The sequence below is a fragment of the Myotis davidii genome, unplaced genomic scaffold (genome assembly GCF_000327345.1).
Source record: "Myotis davidii unplaced genomic scaffold, ASM32734v1 scaffold189, whole genome shotgun sequence".
NCBI lineage: Eukaryota > Metazoa > Chordata > Mammalia > Chiroptera > Vespertilionidae > Myotis > Myotis davidii.
Genome location: NW_006383017.1, coordinates 4,937,646 through 4,953,443, shown reverse-complemented (window position 1 = coordinate 4,953,443; position 15,798 = coordinate 4,937,646). Strand labels below are relative to the sequence as shown.

Sequence of the window (15,798 nt, the reverse complement as noted above, 5' to 3'; positions counted from 1 at the left end):
GCTCATCTCTTAGAATTAATGTTTGTCAAGACAACGAATGGCTTAGTCTAGTGGTCGGCAAACTGCGCGTCGCGAGCCACATGCGGCTCTTTGGCCCCTTGAGTGTGGCTCTTCCTAAGCCTTAGGAGTACCCCAATTAAGGTAATAACAATGTACCTACCTATATAGTTTAAGTTTATAAAATTTGGCTCGCAAAAGAAATTTCAATTGTTGTACTGTTGATATTTGGCTCTGTTGACTAATGAGTTTGCCAACCACTAGACTATCCCAGATGCATGCCAGGATATGAACTAATTAAAAATAAATGGAAAACACTCTTTAATCAGTTAACTCTATCTTTTGTCATTACTTTGTCTCACTACATAGCGAAAGCTGTTTATTTAGTCATTTTTACATTCCATATTGTTTGTAGCAAGTCTGACATTACAGTGATGCTTAACAGTAAGATCATGAAGTCCTCAAAATCAAGCTTCTTTTCTGCATGCTCGTCAAGTTCGGAAAGGAGGTCTTTGTATTTTGGTTTGGTTTCTTGTCCCTGTAAGAATAAAGGAGAAGCACAAAACTAATTCATTGTGCTGCCTGCGCTTTACAGAGAAAAAGCAATAATAAAGTTTTTATTAACTATAATAACATGCCAAGTTGTTACCAGTGCTACTAGTCCAGCACTGTGGTATATCTTTGCATGGCTGTCTCACTGATTCCTCACAGAGACTCTATTGAATATATGCAACCATTAGCCCCACTTCATAGGTGCAGTGTCAGAGACTTGGCGAGATTTAAGTAACTTGCCCCAAGCCAGGCAGCTCCTGGTTTGGAGTCAGATTCAAAGCCTTGGCTACCTGCCCCTCTTGTAACTGCTAAGCCATCTCGCCTCTATCAGTGCTGTGTTTTCCGATTTCCAAAACGTAAGCTCTTTGTTATGGGAGCTATACAACATGGGTTCCACAGAACAGTTAGATTATCCAGAAATAGGGAATAAAATATGCTAAAAGAAAATATGTGCTTTGGATGATTGTTCAGCATTTAGTTTGATCACAAATCAAATCCAAGTTCACAGCCCTCATAAACGGATTTAAGGAAACGTGAATAGTACAGAAATGGAGAGGCCTTTCAGTTTCCAACCACAGCTTGTGAAACAGCTTCCAAGTGGCATTAAAAACCTTAAGGTCATTTGATTCACTGGCGTACTGAGCTGTGTTTGCATTTAGCTCAACCCCAAATGCTCACACACGTGCCAGCTGTTAAGGAGCCACCACAGCAGGGGCTAAGGCAGGTAGGAATGACCATGTTCCCTGCAGGCTTAGACTGTTACTGTTTCTCTGGGCTCATTCTCAAGAGGTCACACCTGCCAGCGAGGACCAAGGGTGCTCTCCCAGCCCCTCCGAGAGAGCCCAGTGCTGTGTTGAGAGGGTTAGATTCCGGATAGAGATGGGAGCAGGGAGCACTTCGCTAGGGGACAGCACTTGCCTAAAGGGCAGAGGGAGAGCAGGTCTCCTGCACGGTGTGTCAGAAGGTGAAGCTGACCGAGGTCCAGCCACTTGGGCCTGACCCGCCCTGTTTGCTTGGTAAGTTCTTCTCAGAGCCTGTATGTCCAGTTTCCTCATACCTGACTGGCTATAGAATAAGATCCCCCAGGAGGCTTATGGGAAAGCAGATGCTCCCCTGGGGACCCAGGCTCAGCCGCAGGGTCCATCCAGTTCAGCAGAGAACTCCTCTCGGGGGCGTAGGAGCAGCAGCAGGAGGGCCCTCTGCCCTGGCTCAGGTGTGGGCACCGTCTTAGGGAGTCTCCCGGAGGGGCGGTTTGTCCAAGGCAGCATTCTGACGCTGCCCAGGCGCTTGCCCCATTAAGTTCAGCTGGCACCATTGGTACTGGGGCTGCCTCGGGGCCCGCTGTCCCCCAGCACCCCTGCTTTCCGGCGCTGCCTCCTGAGCAGAGGGCAGGACTGTGGGAGGCCTGAGAGTTTGCTGCTGAGGATCCAGAAACTGGCGGCCTTCCTTGGGGTCAGCCCACACCGAGGGCTACAAGGCTAAGGTGACCTTCCTGGAGGTGCTGGTTTTGGTTTTGCCTCTGGTGTCCTCAGAGGACGATCCATCCCTGAGGTCCCCATTGTCATCCCCTCAGAAGCTCCCTGAGGACAGACAGGCAGCCAGGTAGGGGTCTCTTTCGCTCTGGGATTTGTCACTTCTTTTGGCCTCTGAGTCAGGCAACTGTTACAGGATTTTCTCACCCACCTTCTCTTTGAAGACTCCCCAGAACGTTTTGTCAAATTCTGCCTGATATTTCTAGCTGAAAAAATAGCTTTTCTTAAAAAAATTATTTCAAATATAGTAACTGTTTAATATTGGACATTTGAAAAGATATTTTTCAAAAAGAGAATCTATAATAATAAAAGGGTAATATGCTAATTAGACCGATGTCCAGAGGACCTTCCAAAGGGAAGCCCTGGTCCTGGGTGCCGGAGGGAAGCCGGTGCCAGCACCTGGGGGAAGGAAGGCCTACTCTTGTGTGCATTTTGTGCATCAGGCCTCTAGTGTAAAAGTAAATCTTTACCCCACCACCCCAAATAGCTAGCTATTAACATTTCCTTCCAGTCATTTTTCTGTGCATCACCTTAAAGCCTTTCTCTGTCTCTGTTTCTCACACATGCACATACACACACTCATATGCACTCTTTCATAACTTCACTGAAGAATAATTGACAAATATAATCGTCTATATTTGAAGTGTACAATGTGATCACTTGACATCCACATAGTTCATGGGCATGAGGACCCAGATCAAGACGATTAACATACTATCGCCTCACATGGTTAAATCATTTGTGTTGGGGGAGATTGCTTAAGATCTGCTCTCAGCAGCTTTCAAATGCACAGTCCTGTATTATCAGCTACAGTCATCATGCTGTACATCACATCCTCAGAACTTATTCTTCTTATAACTAAAGGGTTATACCCTTTGACCTTATCACCCCACTCCTTCCCCACAAACCCTGGCAACTACTATTCTAGTCTCTGTTTCTACCAAATTGGCCTTTTAAAAAAAATCACTTATGTGTGGAATCTACTTTTAAAAAACCAATTTCACAAAGCGCCGTGGAACAAGTCATAGATTCACAGGAAGTTGTATCTTTGACCCAGCTCCCCCAGCAAATGATACATTATATTAGCTCTAGTGTGTCCGACCCACATGTGTTTATATTTTAAGGGGATTATAATTCTTATCTTTTAAATCTCTTACACTGATCTTTTAAACCACTTATGATTCTTACTAATTTTCCCCAGGCTAATAGTTCTCAAAGTATGAATGCTCACTGCTGGTAATGCAATTTTAGTTGATGCAAGAATAAATATTAAATAAGAATTAATAAACTACTTATTTTTTACTACCTTTTCCTTTACCCACTGAATTTACACTTACAATAGTGATAAAGTGTCTTTATAAAATGAACTTATTTAAGTAGAGTGCTTAACTTGAAAAAAGTTCTAAGTAAATTATGATACAGGCTGTAGGCAATTGTGGGGAAAATACCGAAGATGGTATTCAACAGACTGACTTTGAGAAACATGCCTCTATGTGACCCTTTATACTCTGCCAGTTCTCACTTTCATATTTTGAACGCAGATCTCTATTCTGACCTCCCAACTCATATATCCTGTTGCCGAGTGTTGCCTCTGTTTCTTGGACATCTTACAACTGGCACCTTCTAACGGAATCTTACAACTGGCACCTTCTAATGGAATTCATCGCCTCCTCCCCACCCTCACCCCACGTCACATCTGCTAAGTCTTCCGTCTTTCTCTTTTCTGGGAATGGGACCACCATCCATTTTCCCTCACAGAGTCAGAACTGGGGAATCATAATTTGCTCCTCCTGTCCCTTAACCCTCACAGCCAATCAATAAGCAAATCCTGTTCATTCCACCTTCCAAATGTCTCGAATATTCACCACCCTAGTCCAAACCATCACATCATCTTCCCTGTGGAGTGCTCCCCACATGTTCCATTCTTTTTTGTCCCACCCCCACCCCTGCCCTAATCTGATCTGCAGCTGGTGACATTTCTTCTTAGATTTAGAAACTATGCCCAGCTTCCTTCTGCCCTCAGGCCATGCCTCTGTGAGATTTGGCTTCTCCCCACCTCCCCAGCCTCATTGCACACTGCTCCCTACTTCCCCTTTCTCACCAGCTACTTACTGGCCCTCACAGGGCTCTGGCAGGCTTCACGGCCATTGCATCTGCCGTTCCCTCTGCTTGGAATGCTGCCATCCTCACCCCAGCGCCCTGGACTTGCTAACTCTTGCTCATTCTTTAGTTCTCAGTGATGCCTTACTTCCCCAGGAACCCTTTTTTGACCACACCCCAAGATGGCCCCTCCCTTTTACTCTTTTACTGCATGCTCCACTATTTCACCATCTTTTGAATATTTCTAGTTACTTTTCAGCATATTTCTCTACTCTGTGGATTGTAAGCTTTTCACTGCATTAATCCCAGTGCTCACTTCCTGACATATAGTACTAGTAGGTGTTCAATACATGTTTGGTGAATGAAGCAACATGATAGGGTCCCTGAGCTGGAGTTGTAGGCTCTTTGGACCAGCCATTGTGGTGTTGCTCCTGTTTTCCAAGCCTATGAATGCTCTTACCTCTGTGAAATTCCTAAATTGGGTTTGTAGCAGATTTTTGGCAGTAGCTTTTTCAAGTTTACAGTCATTGTCGGAAGAATTTCTGAAAATCAGAGCAGCAGTGGCGATGGCTTTTTCCAGATCGGAGCCCTTCCCCAGAGCTGTGGGAGGAGAAATGCACAGTGACATGGCCCAGGTTAGAAATACTCTCTCCCAGACATGGAATCATGTCCTCCATGGGAACTGTGGGGGATGAGGCTAGAGAGTGTATGTCAGCCTGATTCTCTTCTTGGGCTATTTGTCTTCTACTGGGAATCGGACCTGGACCTTTAAACATTGGAGAACAAGAGTTCTTTCAGGAGCAATGGAATTGGTAGAATTAGGATGAGGTTTACCATCTTCTTGCTATTTGACCTTGGAAAAAACCTTACCTCTCTAGGCTTGCGTTTTCTGAACTGTGAAATGTTTACGGAGCACCTACTATGTGCTAGGCTCAGTCCCTGGCGTTGAGGATACCTCGCTGAGTAAGACACAATCCTGCTCTTGTGGAGTTAAGATTATGTCAGACACAGCGTCACCTCCTGCCAGTGTGATCAAGGAGGATGGCTTCAGAACAAACTTTTTGATGTCAGGACAGATAGAGATTTCTGTGACTCGCTGCTTCAAGCACAGTGACCTCCCAGCTGGTTTCTCTGGTTTAAGTTCCTTGCAAGGTCAGTGCTGACTCATTTCTTTCCAGCTGGTAGCACGCAGTGAACACCAAGCACAAGGAATAGTGTAGGACATTCTTAAGCTTCCTGCTCTCTTAGTCCCTAAAACAGCCCCCATTCTAGAGCTTACATTATAGGTATTACATGTTTAACTGGCTTTCTCCCCAACTAGAATGCAAGGTCCATGAGGCCAGGGATCGTACATTTCTTTATCATTATATTCCCAGGACCAGCACAGATGCCAGCTATGTAGTAGTTGTTAATACATGCTGTTGAATAAATAATAATAAAAAATGCCACAGCTTTCAGCTCATGTTATGTGCAATAATCGTCAATTCAAAGAATGCTGACCAGAATAATGTGACTCTTGTACCGAGCAGTCCCTCTGTTCCTGGTACTCTCCTAAGGGGCTTAGCAGGCAGAAGTGACACAACCAGCGGTGGCCCCTGCCCTATATATCTTACAATCCAGTGGAGAAATAAATCATAATCAAGTGGATATGTGTGTATACATGCATATTTGTTTTACATATATTTGCTAATTATTTATTTATTTTTACATATATACAATATGCATATTTGCAACTTGCAATATATGAGGCAAAGAAGGTACAGAGAAAAAATAAAAATGACAGAGTGGGTCTGGGAGGAAAGTGACTTAGATAGGTGGTGTTGGAGGCCGCTATTAGTATATTAATATTTAAACTAAGACCCATAGGATGAGAAGGAGCCTGCCTTGTAAGAGTGTGGGGTCAGGCTGGGTTATGGCTGTGCAGGGCATTCCAGGCTCAGGGAACAACATATGCAAAGGCTCAGGAGTCATGCTCTTAGTATATGACAGATCAGAGGCCTCAGATCTGCTGGAGCAGCTGAGATGAAACAGTGTGGCTGGAGGCTAGGAGCTGGCAGGCGTTTGAGTGGGAAATGTAGGCAGGGCCAGACCTGCTCATGGGCCATGGGAAAAAAAACAAGATTTCCTTTAAAGAGAAGAGAAAAGGCATTGAAAGGTTTTAAGCATCTACTTGTTTTTCAATGAAATGTGAAAGGGAAGAATGAGAGCTAAGAGGAATGGATAAGGAAGGAGTATGTGGGCCTTCTCAGTTTTTACTGTATCTCTGAACAGTACTAAATGGTGCTGTTACAATCTTTGTGTCCATGCACATCTGCCAAGCGTTCTAATCAATGAGCTGATATCTCTCCCTGTCGTATGAGGAAATGTGTGTCCTCTCCACTCACCCAGGCTGTTTCCCCCACCATTTAGCCCGAAGCTGGAACCATTTGGGCTGCCTGGTCTTGCAAATGGATGGCCCTTCTCTTTGCCTCTCACTCGGGAGTACCTCACTTATTTACTCCAAACTAAAGCAAGTCGAGGACGTGTGTGTGTGTGTGTGTGTGTGTGTGTGTGTGTGTGTATGCAGCAATCTGGTTTGGACAGAAGGTTGGAGTTGCCATTTATTGTGCATCTATTTATGTACTTTAATAACTTGTAGATTTAATTATCATCACAATCATAGGAATTATTGCACCATTTAATGTGATAGTTCATGATATGTATGTACCATAGTTTAACCATTCAACTTTTAGGGTCATTTGGGTGGTTTTGGCTATTAGAAATAAAGCTTGTATGAACACTTTGTCCAAATTACTGTACAAAACATGATTTTTCTTTGCTTTGGAATAAATGCCTAAGAGTCTAACTGCTGGGTTATATGATAAACCTATTTTTTAAAGAAGTATATTCTGTTTTCTACAGCGGATGTACCATCTTACAGCCCCATCAGCCACATGTAGGAGAGCCAGTTTTCTCCAGCTCACAAGCCTTTGCATTGTCACTATTTATTTTAGTCACTCTGATAGGTGTGTGATGACATCTCACTGTGGTTTTAATTTGTATTTCCTAGTGGCTAATGATGCTGAACAGCTTTTCATGTGCTTATTTGCATGAAAGTGAGCCTTCCTTGGTGAAATATCTGTTCAGGTGTGTTCATGTTATCATCGACTTTAAAATAATTTTTGAGGTTTGAGAATTCTGTATCAGGTAAAGATTCACGTCCTTGGTAGGATATGTGATTTGCAAATAGAGTCTCCCAGTTTTAAACTGCCCTTTTCTTCTCAAGGGGTTTTCTGTGGAAGAAATGTTTTAAACTTGGATAAAGTCTAACCCTCAGTTTAGCCTCTTATGGAAGATTTGTCCTGTGCATAATTAAAAGTTTTATAACTTCATGTTCTACATTTTAATCCATGAGCCATTGGAGTTCATTGCTGTTTAAGGTGTGAGGTGAGGGTGAGGTTCATTGTGTTACCTGTGAGGACCAATTGCTCCAGCGCTAGCGGTTGAAAACTCTATCCTTCCATCATAATTGCTTTTGCCTCTTTGTCACAAACCAGTAGAGCATATTTGTGTTGGTCAAAGTCTGCGTCTCCGCTTCTGTTCCACTGATCTCTGTGTCTCCCCTTTGTCACAGTGTTCTGATTCCTGTAAGTCTTAATATTGTAAAGAGTGATTCCTGACACTTTGTTCTTTTTCAAAATTACTTTGGCTATTCTAGAGCCTTTCTCTTTCTACATAAAACTTTAGGATAAGCTTGATTATTTCTGAAAAGCCTTAAATTGCATTAAGCCTAGGAAGCAGTTTGGGGAGAATTGATGTCTTTACTGCATTGACTCTTCCAGTCCATGAGCACAGTGTGTCTCTCCAGCATTATACCTTTTAATCCATGAAGAAAGACGATCCTTCTGAGGACACACTGCTAGGAAGTGGCAGAGCTTGAATTTGACTCCATATTGAAAACATAAGAGTCACAAAGACAGGGATTTTTTTGCCTGTGTTGTGTTCTGTGGAATCATCAGCATTTAGAACAATGCCTAGCACATAGTAGGTGCTTCACAAATGAATGTCTGCAAAAGCTGGGCCCTTAACTTCTTACTCCTTGATTTCCTCCCTGGTTTCTGATCCTCAGTCTCACCGTGGCTTATGGCTTGTGCCTTATATTTCCTGCTGCTACCTGCTTGTCCGGCAGCTGCCCTTCCAGCTGGCCTAGAATCCAGCTTTAGAAACCCCCTCGCTTTTGAATTCTGTTTTTAGCTCTTTCTTCCACATCTCTTCAACTTTGCCACACCTGGAAACTTGCATTTGAAATTGGGATTCTTCTCATTTACCCGTATTTTCCTGCTCATCAAAATACAGGGACACCCGGCCGGTGTGGCTCAGCTGTTGAGTGTCAAACCGTGAACCTAGAGGTCGCTGGTTCGATTCCTGGTCAGGGCACAATGCCAGGGCTGGATCCCAGTAGGGGGCGTGCAGAAGGCAGCTGATTGATGATGTTTCTCTCATCATTAATTTTCTATCTCTCTCTGTCTCTCTCGCTTCCTCCCTCTGAAACCAATAAAAAGATATTTAAAAAAATACAGGGAGATGGGCATATATATGTATTTAGCTCGTGTCTACCTTTCCTGGGGTGAGTGTGTTTGAGTTGGTTGGGTGCTGTATGGATTTAAGTGGCTAAAGTGGGGCTGTGTGTAAATGGTACTGTCTTTACAAAGCAAATTGCTTAAAGGAACCACCTTCATGCCTTAGGTGGTAAATATTTCTTCTGCAACTTTGACCAGTTGATTTCTTCATTAACGACCAAGAGTCATTAGGGAGGGCTTCACAGAAGCTGCTTTCCTGGTCTGAGACTTCTCAGGAGACACTAGCCCCCTGTCCTCCAGGCCCTGCCCTTCTAGCGAGGGAGGGGTGAATTTCCAAGCTGTGAGCGAGCTTGCGAGTAGTGACAGACATGTCCTCGCTTCCTGTGTGCCATGGGCCTTTCACACAGAATCTTATTCAATCTGAGTAAGACCCAGGGAGGGAGGCGCTACTTTTGTCTCAGTGTTATGTACTGGGGACTGACACATGCAGAGTTCAGAATTTTAAGACCACGTTGCTCGGCAGTGACAGAGAAATGATCTGAAAGTCTGTCTGACTTCCAAGCCCACAGAGAGCTCTGCCACGTTGGCCTGTCCTGTGAGGCATCCCCACGGAGGCTGTGGAGTCGGCATGTCCAACCCTCTGTTGAAGTTCAGGTCTAGATGGGGACTCCATGGGAATAGCCAGCGTCCTCTCCCTCTCCCCCATTCTTTAAAACAGAACATGCATCCCCCCTGACTATAAAATAGCACATGCTCGTGGTAAACACCGAGCTGGGTAATATTCAAAAGAAAAGCTAAGGAGGGGCGCTAGCTATCCTTCCACACTCTGCTCCTTTGTGAGGCCTTGGCTTCCTGCTTTTACGCTTGGCTCTTCACTTACAAACCCAGCACTTCGTCTCCAATCCCCGCCCTGCCTGCGTCAGGATTGTAAGCAGATAAGCGAAAGCACATTGTCAAGGGCTAAGTTATTAAAAAGGCACAGGATTGATGCTTCTCTTTTGGCAATGTTTACTGGCTCTCTTGCCTCTGGAATGGGAGTGTGGAGAGAGCATTAAAACAGGCCGCTTCATGTCCACCTCTCCTGCTCTTTCCTACCTCATTATTGATGCTTTCATAATATGAACTGTGTGTAGTTCCTTAAATGCTCTATTCTCCCAACAAGAATTTATTGGGAAGTGCTCATCACCAGGCCCCATCCTAGCTGTGGAGACAGAGCAGTGAGCAATGTGGAGAGAGGAATCCTTGGTTTCCCGGAGCGTGGGCTCTGGTGGACGGTGGTAGTGAATGGATGTGGAGCGCATGCTCTCTGCCAGCCCTCCTCCAGGGACGCGTGAGTCAACACATTCAGTTCCTATTTCAGCCTCCGAGGTGGGCTTCAGTATCATCTCCACACTGTAGAGAACACTGAGGCACAGAGAGGCTAAGTAGCTTGCTCAAGGTCACCCAGCCAGTCTGGCCCCTCACCATGACGCACATTGCCTCTGGATGTTGGGATTCAGGCAGTGTATTCTGTAGGACTCTTCCAACTCTGACATGCCCCTACTCTGTGCTTCTTACTTCCCTAAACATAAACTTGTCACAATCTCACACTAAAACACTGTCTGAGCTGACTTGAATTCTCTATCTATTTCTCATGCCCTGGACCATGAAACTAAATATTAAATATTTGATCTAGTAACTTCCTGACACTTTAGTGTAACTCTCAGTACAGCAAGCTGTCAGAATCATCTCATTTTAGAACTTTTCCTAATATGTGTTATTTTTGGAAATGAAGATCTCCAGGAGAAGAGTACAGGTTAACATGGGTAGCATATATATAACAAAACCAAACACTAGATATCTCCCATTTTCTTGCTAGATTAATTGTTTCTTCAATATTATAGTGCTCCTCAACATTTCCCACTATAAAATGACTTTGAATTCTCCAGACAAATATGGCCTCATCCTCCACTTCCACCCTCCAAGAGATCAAGGGCAGAAGCCCAAGTAGCTAGAAAAAAATGTGGGTTCATACTGACTTCTATTTCATGATCTACCCATCCTTGTATCAATGAATAACATTTAACATTACTTACAGAATAAAACACATCTGGGAAAAGAACTCAAGGTGATCTTGTGTTTTCTTAAGGGAATAAATGTGGCTCAAATGTAAAGTCTGGTGCTAGGAATGGTGAGTGTGTGCATGTGTGTGCACATGTGTGTGCACATGTGTGTGTGTGCACGTGTGTGTGAGGCAGAGAGGGTGACAGAGTTTTAATCCCCTCCTCAACCTCCCAAAGGGAGGACGTATTAGGAATGTCATGGATATATATCATAGACATGATGTCAGAAATTATCAAAAATACTGGAAATTATGTAAATTATAAAACAGAAATCATAAGTCTGGTGTTAGGATAGTGTAAAAATATTTTCATCAAGATGATTTATCTAAATTGAAAAAGTCTCCTTTGGTGACATTGGCTGGTCATTTCGGAGGACAAACAACTGCAATGCAGTACAATCCAGCTGTGCCTCTTCCTCTGTGAATGTTTTAAGTCACACATTTTGGAATAAGATAATGATCCAAGTATATTAGTTTTTTAAAAAATTACATTGTTATTTCTATGGCAATATTGTTAGATCTAAAGACATTTTACCTATAGAAATGGAATTCTGAGGGCAAATATTTACACTTTGGGAGTTGGCCACACTGTTTTCACTCAAGCGGAGGCAGGTGTGGGTTGACTGCATCCTGAGTTCCACCGAACATTCATGAATTAGATGTTGATGGTATTGCTCCCGATTTATTGAAGATGCCAACAGTGGAGAGACAAGGGGACCCCAGGTGGGAATCACACTGACTAGGAGTTGGGATCCATTGTGGCTTGGCTTTCAGTGGGCTAAGTTTGGATAAGCTAATTCCCACGCCAGGATCTCAGTTCCAAACCTTTAAAAAGAACATCATGGTTTGATGATTTATCCACAAGGTCCCTTACATTTTGGACATTCTCTGATGTCCTGTTATTTTTAACTCTTGGTAGACTGTCACAGTAGAGAAAAAACACAACCATCTCAGTCACCCCACACCTTACCTTTTATTGAAGCCAGTTGTTTGGATATTGAAATGCTGCCAAAAAAATGAAAGAAACATAATGATTCTGAGAGTTTGGGTATTGAAATAAACATCTACAGTAGAGCAATACAATGGCTTAAATATAAACTATGTTTCATAAATATTCACTGAGCATTCTGGTGGAGCAGTCATCTGTCTTTTAAAATTCTTTCTTCCCTTGATGCATTTAGGTAAAGAAGTGCTTGACAATGGCTGGCCCACATATCCTAGTCTTTTGTGTATTTTTGTGACCATGTGACTAAATTTCCCGCATTGGAAAAGGAGTAGAAGAGAAGTGATCACCTTCCATTTAAGCTCTTCCACGCTCTTTCCCATTCCCAAAGGATTAACATAGAAATGATGAGGGGTACTTTGGATCCACATGTTAAAGACACTTGCCACACAGGCTGTGTCTCTGTATGGTTGTAGGGAGTGAAACTGCCATTGACCAGAAAGCCCCACTCTGGACTGTCACATAAAAAAGAAAAAATAACTTCTTCTGTAAAACGTTGAGGATTTAAAGTTTATTTGTTCTGACAGCTTAGCCTCCCTCGCTAAAATATAGGTATTGTGCTGGGAAGTGGGGATGCACCAGCGAATGGCTGAGACAGGTTCCTGCACTCCTGAGGCTTAGAGTCTAGCGCAGAAGATAGATGTTAAACGGGCAGCTCAATAAATAGTAACTACAGAGCATACACGGAGGGCAGGGAAGGACTAACCCAGTCTACAGGTCAGAGTAATGGCATTTCCTCTGAGTCCAGTGAATCAGTAGGTGAAGAAAGAAGACGGGTGTTCCAAGCAGGGGAAACAGTGTGTGCTGAGTCCCTGACGTGGGAGAAAGCATGGCCTGATTGAAAAGCCGAAGGAAGCACAGTGTCTGGAACCTGGAGAAGGAGGAAATAGTGGTGGAAGGTGAGTCCAGGGCCAGGGCCAGAGCATGCTGAGCTTATCAAGGACTCAGGTTGGTATCCTAAGGGCACTAAGAAGGAAGGGCATGCCATGATCGGATTCCCATTGGGGAAGTTATTTCACCTGACACATGAGGGGATTAGAACAAGGCCAGATGTGAGGCAGGAAGATGGATCTCGCTCCCTTAAGACCTTATCAATGTTTGCTTGATATTTCAGCCTCCAATGGATGGAGTGGTTTTGAGAAAGCCAATAAGCGCAATAGAACTTGGTCATATCTTTAACATATATCCTTTGTCATATCGTATCCTTAAAGCGAATGTTTAAGGAAAGTTCCAGATCTGGTTTTGGCATTAACTTGTCAATAGATTATCACCCTGGGGAACCTCATTTTTCTTACTTGCAAAACTCTCTGATATCCTGGACCTTGGTTTATTTTCTGTTACCAGGGTCTCCTCCACTAGTTTCTGAGGCTCTTGAAAGCAAAGCTAGTCTGGTTATCCTGTATCTCCCACACGGGGCTAAGTATTAAAAAAACAGTTTTTGAATTAAAGTAGGAAATACCTGTTATTTATTAGTCATAATTTTACATATTTGATATGAGACAATTTCCTCTGTCATGGATAATATAAAAGAATATGTCATATAGTTAACAGCACTACCAATTTTGATTTACAAATGTTTCTCAAGAGCAATCAAAATATGTAATACCCTTTGTAATACTTTAAGCAATAAAAAAAGAGCAATCAAAGACATTTGAGTTAATAGTATCACCTTTTCAGTTTGCATATTTGTTCTGTTTATCTTTCCAATTCAGTTTAAAATTTTTCTCTTTATTTTTCCAATTCAGTATAAGGCTGGATTGGGGTGAGTAACAGGCACAAACCTGCAATATCTTGGCTATGAAGTTGTTCACGAGGACTTTTAGGAAATACACCTGCAGGCTTAAATGAAACTCAGTAAAGGAGAGCCAAGTGCCACTGACCTTTTGGGCATTTTCTTAGGCGCTAAAGTGGATGCTGGGGCTGCAGAAGAATCGGGCTCCCCTTCCAAGTGCAGAGCTTGGTCCTGGGTACTGTGCATACAGCCGCACATACTCGGGCCTCCCGTTGTGTGTTGGCCCTTCCTAAGCAACAGTCACTTGCCCACTGTTACTATTGTCATTTCCTCCATAACAACTATACAGACTGCTTATTAAACTGCTTATGCCAGTAGTTCTCAACCTTCTGGCCCTTTAAATACAGTTCCTCATGCTGGGACCCAACCATAAAATTATTTTCGTTGCTACTTCATAACTGTAATGTTGCTACTGTTCTGAATCGTAATGTAAATATCTGATATGCAGGATGGTCTTAGGCGACCCCAGTGAAAGGGTCATTCGACCGCCAAAGGGGTCGCGACCCACAGTTTGAGAACCCCTGACTTATGCATTCAACACATATTTGAGTGTCTACTGTGGGCCAGGCATCTTGTAAAGTACTGGGGGCACAAGAGTGAAGCAAAATCAGATACAGACCTTGGGAAAGACTGATATTAATCAAATAATCTCGCAAACAGGGACACCTGTGAAAAGTACCAGGCAAGGGAGGGGTGCCCTGAGATTGGTGTCGGATCTGGAGGTCAGAGATACATCCCTGGTGAAAGCACAAGGGATCCACACTGGAGGCAGACAGAGTAGCCTGTGCTGAGCCCAAGGGCAGGAAGGAGAGTGATGAGCAGGGGGCACTGGGAGGCCAATGTTGCTGGACCAGAGGGGTGAGGGGGGCTGAGGCTCTGGCTGAGGATGGAGGCTGACAATGCAGGAACTTGTGGGTCACCATAGGGGATTTTCACTGTATGTCAAAAGAATAGGCAATCATTTGTGAGTATTAAGCAGGGGCACTAATAAAGTTAGATGGACATTTTGGAAAAACCACTTTAGCTTCAATGTGAGTGCTGGTTTAGAGAGGGAGCCAGAGTAAATGCAGTAAGACTGGCAGGGAGGCTACTCCACTTGTGTTAGCTTAGAGCTTTCTGTAAAAACTGGGGGTGTGTCAACTCAGTCAAATCAGTCTGGGTCAGGGAAGGCATGGCCAGTGATTATTTATTTAGATCACGGGTGGGTTGATGGGTGAGAGGAGCTAGATCTCAAGAGAAGCTACGCAGAGTCATTGTTCAGCCTTTAAGTTGGCACCAGGGACATGCCATCTTATTACTGCGTCCCGGGTCACTGTTCCACCATATGGCCATGTCACTCTCATTGCTTGCTTCTCTTTACTTTTTTTTTTCTCTTCCATCTACCTTCTGACCAATTTCCTTAGCATTTTTTCACTTACATTTGGGAGGGAGAGTTTCATTTGCCTCACTAACTCACTATTGCCCATACTGATCAGAGTTTTAATGTCAGTTCGCCTATGCAATTATCTCCCTTGGATCAGGTGATGTGAGCCAACCTTGCTGCTCAAATGAAAACATGGAGCAGTTTCCTCAGCAGAGGGCAATGGGTAGGTGTCCCAGATTTAGATTTGCAGCACACACTCCAGAATTCTGACATGGACAGGAGGACTGTGGACAGTGTAAAAAGAAGCTCTGAAGTAGAAAGATCTGAGTGTGCATTTTGACTCCGCCACTTACTAGCTGTGTTACCTGGGATAAAATCTTTACAAATGCCAAATCTACTTTCTTATAAAATAATACTTATAAAATTTTATAATACTTTCTTATAAAATAATAATAATTCCTTGTTGGGTTATTGTGAAGGTGGATGTTAATGTTGGCGAAGAACTCAGCATAATGTCTGATACATGGGGAGCAATCCTATATAATAAAGAGCTAATATGCAAATGATCATCACGTCTTTGCACCCTCACACCTGGGGCTGGGGGACTTGAGGCTGCACCCCCTGCCCGGCGGGGCTTGGTGGGAGACCTGAGGCTGCATCCCCAATCCTGCAGGGCTTGATGGAGGTGGAGCTGGCTGGGGCTGGGTCTCGCACGATTTTGAGGCGCACACAGATGGGCAGGGACTTGACTCTGGGTCCTGCGGCGTGCCCCAGACTCTGACAGGAGGGAAATGTTCAT

At 43.8% G+C, this 15,798-nt stretch overlaps 1 protein-coding gene across 1 annotated transcript; it reads right to left on the bottom strand.

Moving 5' to 3' along the window:
- Positions 1 to 363: 363 nt before the first annotated feature.
- On the bottom strand, positions 364 to 13,834 carry SNTN (sentan, cilia apical structure protein). Its single transcript, XM_006779150.2, has 4 exons — positions 13,725 to 13,834; positions 11,812 to 11,846; positions 4,642 to 4,781; positions 364 to 535 (listed from the first exon to the last, which is right to left on the bottom strand). Exons 1-4 carry the CDS (start codon positions 13,832 to 13,834, stop codon positions 377 to 379), a joined length of 444 nt encoding a protein of 147 aa, XP_006779213.1. The 3' UTR covers positions 364 to 376.
- Positions 13,835 to 15,798: the final 1,964 nt, after the last annotated feature.

What these genes read in the sequence shown, in the direction of transcription:
- SNTN (XM_006779150.2), bottom strand. Translation starts at nt 13,834, where the DNA reads ATGTGCGGCTGTATGCACAGTACCCAGGACCAAGCTCTGCACTTGGAA. An exon ending in CCTAAGAAAATGCCCAAAAG is followed by an intron (nt 11,847 to 13,724) that starts GTCAGTGGCACT and finishes TTTTTTTGGCAG; the next exon opens with CATTTCAATATCCAAACAAC. An exon ending in AATTTAGGAATTTCACAGAG is followed by an intron (nt 536 to 4,641) that starts GTAAGAGCATTC and finishes TTATTCTTACAG; the next exon opens with GGACAAGAAACCAAACCAAA.